Here is a 6,872-nt window from a genome sequence, read left to right as displayed (position 1 = left end):
ATAAGATGCCATAAGGTACTAATTTCCACTAAGCTTGTGGTCCAAGGACTTGACATAGCTTAGTTTGTATTTAATACTTCAGAAGATGCCATAGGGTATTAATTTCCACCAAGCTTGTGGGCCAAGGACCTGACATAACTTAGTTTCTGTATTAATACTTCATAAGATGCCATAGGGTATTAATTTCCACTAAGCTTGTGGTCGGAGGACTTGACATAACTTAGTTTTTGTTTAATACTTCATAAGATGCCATAAGGTATTAATTTTTGCTAAGCTTGTGGTCCGAGGACCTAACATAACTTAGTTTCTGTATTAATACTTCATAAGATGTCATTAGATGTGGAAACACAAGATGCATGATCAGCATAAATTAAAAGAAATCCAAACTATATTACTTTTATTAATAATAATACCTCTTGAGATTGTTTACATTCCAATGATGGAGTACAACTTTTTCATCTAGGTCTTCCAGATAATAGGCTCTTATTCTGACTACTGAAGTAATCCGATTACGCCCTTCCCAATTAGGCCCCAATTTTCCCCAAGTTGGATTCTTGGTGGTTCCCAGAACTTTCCTCAACACCAGATCTCCTACCTCTAACGGTCTCAGTTTTACATTAGTATCATAGCTTTGCTTGAGTTTATACTGGTAATAAGCCAATTGGACCATTGCATTCTCCCTTCGCTCTTCGATCAAGTCTAAACTTTTTCCCAACAGCCCATCGTTACTGTCCGAGGAAAATGTACTAGTCCTTAACATAGGGAATCCAATTTCCAGAGGGATGACGGCCTCGGCTCCATAGGTCATGGAAAAAGGAGTCTCTCTTATTGATCGTCGAGGCGTTGTTCGATAGGTCCAAAGAACATGTGGCAATTCCTCCACCCATTTTCCTTTTGCATCATCTAGTCTCTTCTTAAGTCCATTGACTATTACTTTGTTAACAGCTTCAGTTTGCCCATTCCCTTGAGGATAAGTCGAAGTGAAATATCTATTCTTTATACCTAAGTCTGAATAGTATTGCCTGAAGGCCTTACTATCAAATTGAAGGTCGTTATCCGAGACAAGAGTGCGCGGAGTTCCAAATCGCGGAACAATATTCTTCCAGATAAACCTCTTAACATCTACGTCTTCAATGTTAGCCAAAGGTTCAGCTTCGACCCATTTAGTAAAATAATCTGTGCCGACCAGCAGATACTTTTTGTTTCCTATGACTTTAGGAAAAGGGCTGACAATATCTAGCCCCCATTGAGCAAAAGGCCAAGGGCTGGATAGAGGGTTAAGAATTCCTTCAAGCTGGTGGATGTTTGGAGCGAACCTCTGACACTGGTCGCATTTTCTAACATACTTCTGCGCTTTCTTCTGCATATTCAGCCACCAATATCCTTGAGTAATAGCCCGGTGTGATAGGGACCTTCCCCCCGTATGACTTCCACAAATGCCTTCATGCAGTTCCTCTAGGAGTGACTCTGACATCTCGAGATGTATACAAAGTAAATACGGCCCAGAAAAAGACCGTTTATATAATTTTTTGTCCTTGGATAACCAAAATCGAGGAGCTTTCCTCCGTATTTTCTCCGCTTCTAGTTTCTCTTCGGGCAAGGTGTCACTTTTGAGGAATTTCAATATGGGATCCATCCAGCTCGGCGCTAGATTGACTTGATGAACCTGACGTACGTCCTTTTCTAGTGGAGTGGGGGTATACAAATCTTCCACGATTATCACCCGAGGAAAACTCCGTGTTGAAAATGTGGCAAGGGTTGCCAGGGAATCGGTGTGGGTATTTTCACCTTGGGGGATATGCGACAAGTCGAAAGATTCAAATTTCGTTTGCATACACCTAACGTGGCTTAAATATCCCTGCATTCTTGGATCTCGGGCTTCCAGTTCTCCTTTCACTTGGCTGAATACCAATCTTGAATCCGAGAATAATTCTGCTACCTTTCCACCCATTTTCTGGACCATACTCATTCCTATCAACAAAGTTTCATATTCTGCTTCGTTGTTAGTAGCCGAGAATCCTAACCTTAAGGATTTTTCAATGATGATCTCTTCAGGGGATATCAAAACTAGCCCCAATCCTGCCCCCCGTTGGTTTGCTGCTCCGTCCACATATACTTTCCAGGAGGAACCGCCTTGTGTGGAGATCAGACCAATCGATTTTTCATCCATGTCACTTTGCTTCATGTTAGCTTCTTCTGGACACTCGGCAAACTCAGCTACTAGATCGGCAAGGACTTGGCCTTTCACAGAGGTGCAAGACATATACTTGATGTCGAAAGCATATAGGATTGTGCCACACTTAGCAATTCTCCCGGTATAATTTACACTTCTAAGTATAGACTTGAGAGGTAGCTGAGTTAAAACAACCACGGTATGGGCTTGAAAGTAATGTGTAAGTTTGCGTGTTACATGGACCACCGCCAAGATGGCCTTTTCCAATGATAAGTATCTCACCTCGGTTTCATAAAGGGACTTGCTTATGTAATAAACTGGTCTTTGGACGCCGCTATCCTCTCTTATTAAGACAAAACTAATTGCATGAGGGGCAACTGCCAGATAAGCAAACAGGACCTCATCCACCTCAGGACTAGACATGATAGGCGGCCTGGACAGGTACTCCTTCAGTTGCTGAAACGCCACAACACACTCTTCGGTCCATTCAAATCCTTTCCACTTATGCAGTAGAAGGAAAAATGGACGACACCTCTCGACTGACCTGGAGATAAATCGGTTCAAAGCAGCAGTCATTCCAGTCAGTTTCTGCACCTCTTTCAGATTTTGAGGGGCTTGTAAATCGTTGATGGCCTTAATTTGATCTGGTTTCACTTCAATTCCTCTATAAGTCACCATGTATCCTAAGAACCAACCGGAGCCTACACCAAAGGAACATTTTGAAGTATTCAGGCATAGCTTATGCTTTCTCAGTATTCCAAAGATGTTTATAAGATCTTCCACATGCTCGGACACCACTTTACTCTTCACTATCATGTCATTGATATAGACTTCAATGTTTCTGCCCAGTTGTGGTTCGAACATTTTAGTCATCATCTGTTGATAGGTAGATTCTACATTTTCCAAACCAAAAGGCATCACTTTATAATGATAGTTTCCAATAGGGGTGACAAAAGCCGTCTTCTCTTGATCGTCCAATGCTAGCGGTATTTGGTGATATCCTTGAAAGGCATCCAAAAAACTCATCCGAGGATGACCAACGATTGCATCCACCAACTGGTCTATTTTCGGCATGAGAAAAGGATCCTTGGGACAAGCTTTATTGAGGTCCGTGAAGTCAACGCACACTCGCCACTTTCCTGTCTTCTTCTTCTTTACCACCACCGTATTGGCTAACCATTGAGGGTAAAAAACTTCTTTGATAGCCCCAGCCTGCTTGAGCTTGGCCACCTCACTTCTGACAGTTTCGGCATGCTTTTTTTATGGTTGCCAAGGTGGCTGTCTTTCCGGAATAACGAAAGGATTCACGTTGAGTCGATGACAAATGAAATTCGGATCTACACCTGGGGCTTCATATGGGCTCCATACGAACACATCTACATTTTCTCTGAGGAATTCTAGCAATCGCCCATTCTCTTGCAAAGACAGTTTAGCCCCAACCTGGAAAAATCTTTCCGGATCATCAGCAACAATTACCCTCTCCAAATCTTCATGCTTTACCTCGTCGGCTGATCCATCTAAGGGTAATGCTGGGGGTTTTAATTGTTATAATCCATTATCGGCAGTAGCCGAGATCTCTGCCTCTGGCCGATGTTGTATAGCCGCTACTAGGCACTGCGGAGCTGCAACCTGGCTTCCTACTATCTCCAATACTTGGCCTCCAGATGGGTACTTCACTTTTTGATGTACAGTAGATGAGACTGCTCCCAGGATATGAAGCCAAGGTCTGCCCATAATAGCCGTATATGGAGAGAAAACATCTACAACAATGAAGTCCACCTCCACCACATCCATACCGGTTTGCACAGGTAGTCTGATCTATCCTTTTAGAACGACCATCCTTCCCTTAAAACTCACCAGAGGGGAACTATAGGCTGCCAAGTCCTCAGGCTTCAAACCTAGCCCCTTATACAAATCTGGGTACAGTACATCAACAGCACTACCTTGATCAATCATCACCCTTTTTACATCGTACCCACCAATTCTCAACGTGACCACCAGAGCATCATCATGGGGCTGTATGATTCTAACCTTGTCCTCATCCGAAAAGCCCAAAATCAGGGGGATGTCCACCCTGTCTCTTTTTGACGCTTGGCAATGCTCCTCGCTGGGAAGTCGGAACATTGACAGTACCCTAAAAGGACAAGATCCAGTAATCCCTGGGGCGGTAAAAATTACGTTTATTGTACCAAGGGGGAGTCTTGAAGAAGTGTCCCCACGCATCTCTGAGCCTGCCTGGCCTACCCTACCACTGGAATAATGCAAGAGTTGCTTCAATTTCCCCTCTAAGACCAGCTGCTCCAAATGGTCTCATAAATTCTTGCAATCTTCCGTTGTATGCCCATGATCCTGATGATAGTGGCAATAAAGGTTCGGGTTGCGTCTCTTAAGCTCTCCTGCCATCTTGTTTGGCCATTTAAAAAAGGGGCTCATTCTTTATCTTTTCAATACCTGCTGCACTGACTCTCGAAATACTGCATTAACCACCTGGGTGTCAGTAGAACCTGACTGCCCAACGAAGTCTTTCCGAGGTCAGTTACTATTATAACGGTCTGACCTGAAATCCCTCCTCTCTTGATGGATTACCTTAGCATTTCCTTTTCCCTGAGGTTGGTCTTTTTCTACTCTTCTATACTTGTCAATCCTATCCATCAATTGGTGTACACTGGTAACAGGTTTACCAGTTAGAGATTTCCTTAAATCATGCTCGGCTGGAAGACCAGCCTTGAAAGTACTTATAGCCACATCATCATGCTCTCCCTCTATTTCATTAAACATTTTCCAGTATCTATCTGAATAAGTTTTGAGAGTCTCGCCCTCTCACATGGATATAGACAGTAAGGATCCCAAAGGCCGAGGAACCCTACTGCAAGTGATAAAGCGAGCGCCAAAAGCTCGGGTAAGCTTTTTGAAGGACTCAATAGAGTTGGCCCTTAAATCGTTAAACCATCTCATTGCCACCGGACCCAAACTTGATGGAAAGACCTTGCACATCAAGGCCTCATCCCTGGAGTAGATAGCCATCTTTTGACTAAAATGGCTAACGTGTTCTACTGGGTCTGTCCGGCCATCATATAGGGTGAATGTAGGTTGGTGGAATCGTCGAGGAAGAATTGCATCTTCTATATTCCTTGTGAAGGGTGATTTGGAGACTTGGCTTAACGCTTTGTTCATGGCGTTGTTCCCCAAGCCCCTGCTAGGCGAGCTTTTGCACCTATGTCGACGGCTGTGCTCCTCTTCATAGGAAAAAGTCCCACTAGGCGGAGTTCTGGATCTCCGCCTATAACTAGCTCCATCCGTCTCCTCGGATGATGGTTCGGAGCTAGGCTGGGAACGTCCTCGCCTGGCGTGGCGCAACTCTCTTTTCAACTCGTCAATTTCACGTTGCAGGTTCCTGTCATTCTTTGCATGGGAAACATGACTCTTCCCACGAGAGTGACTTTTGGTGGTATGAGTTATGTGCACACTCCCCGCACGGCCTTCTCTCCATTCAAGACTCCAGTGCGGATTACCATGCTGGGAGCCTATTGACTCTACTTGATGTGGGTTGGCATCTACTTGATGTGGTCCTGCTGCGTAGTGATGTGGACCTGCTTCCTCCATCATGAACGTTGAACCGGATTTCTTTTGATCTAAATCAAGCTCTTCCCATAAACAGCGCCAATAGTAAGGACTCAAGTTGTAACGATCCCAAACTCGTATTGGGTTCGAATGCTAAAAGCCCAAACAATAAATTTGTAGAGTGTGGATATAAAAGAACTAGATTCACTTCAAAAGAAAAACGATTAAACTTAACGTTTCTAGATGGATTAATACAAATATTACGATCAATTTATCCTTGAAACAAGCTAAGTTCTTTATTACATAAGATTTTCTTCTAAGCATCACTTGTTTAGAAGTTCCGATCTTTCTTCTTAACGCATTCTTCCATGTTATATACTGTCCTTTTGGTGTCATCTTCACCACACACGTGTAGGTTGGATTCGGGGGATCCCTTTTTGTCCCATCCAACACCTCCTAAAACCTCCAACCAGTAGCTGTAAGGCTGCTTCATCACTGTTCAGGCATCACCTTCACATTAATGCGGCCAGAGAGTTGGTTGAGAGGCAATTAATGCGGAGGCAGCAGTTGTTAAAGATATTTGTTTATCTTTTCTTTCTTACCCTTGATCCCATGTCCCACCTTTAGTGATAATGTAGCTTCGAAGTGTGTTTGTAACAATATGACGTTCAGATCGTCCTTGGACACATGTTGCTGAGAAGGATTTTGTCCTCGGACGAATACTGGACCCATCTCATGTGATATCTACTCTTCTTTTCATTTGGTTCCCCTTATAACCTTATATGGGTCTCCTCGGATGGTTTAACGTCCTCGGATGGGCCACAGGCCCAGTTAACACGGTTTTAATATTTATTGATTAACCGGCCCCCACAACAACTTTACAATATTACACATTTTACTACATAACCTTTTGCATATTTCTAAAATATAAATTTTATAGTATTTCTAGCATCATTCTTTCTCTTTTGCTTATAGACAATAGAGATGTAAATTCGGCTCCTCAGTTTGCGAATATAACCTTCGAGATCCATCCTTAATTCATAATATTCATTGCATTTTTACCTCTCTAGTGAAAGCACATTCGTACCCTCGAGTCCTTTTTCTTTCCTCAATGAAAATGAAAAAAAAAAAAATCCCA

At 43.0% G+C, this 6,872-nt stretch overlaps 1 protein-coding gene across 1 annotated transcript; it reads right to left on the bottom strand.

Moving 5' to 3' along the window:
- Positions 1-300: 300 nt before the first annotated feature.
- On the bottom strand, positions 301-3,091 carry LOC115984403. Its single transcript, XM_031107436.1, has 2 exons — positions 1,023-3,091; positions 301-307 (listed from the first exon to the last, which is right to left on the bottom strand). Exons 1-2 carry the CDS (start codon positions 3,089-3,091, stop codon positions 301-303), a joined length of 2,076 nt encoding a protein of 691 aa, XP_030963296.1.
- Between the last annotated feature and the right edge of the window lie 3,781 nt (positions 3,092-6,872).

The sequence above is a fragment of the Quercus lobata genome, chromosome 4 (genome assembly GCF_001633185.2).
Source record: "Quercus lobata isolate SW786 chromosome 4, ValleyOak3.0 Primary Assembly, whole genome shotgun sequence".
Taxonomy (NCBI): Eukaryota; Viridiplantae; Streptophyta; class Magnoliopsida; order Fagales; family Fagaceae; genus Quercus; species Quercus lobata.
The sequence above is the reverse complement of the archived record's forward strand: the minus strand, read 5'-3'. Positions and strand labels throughout refer to the sequence as shown.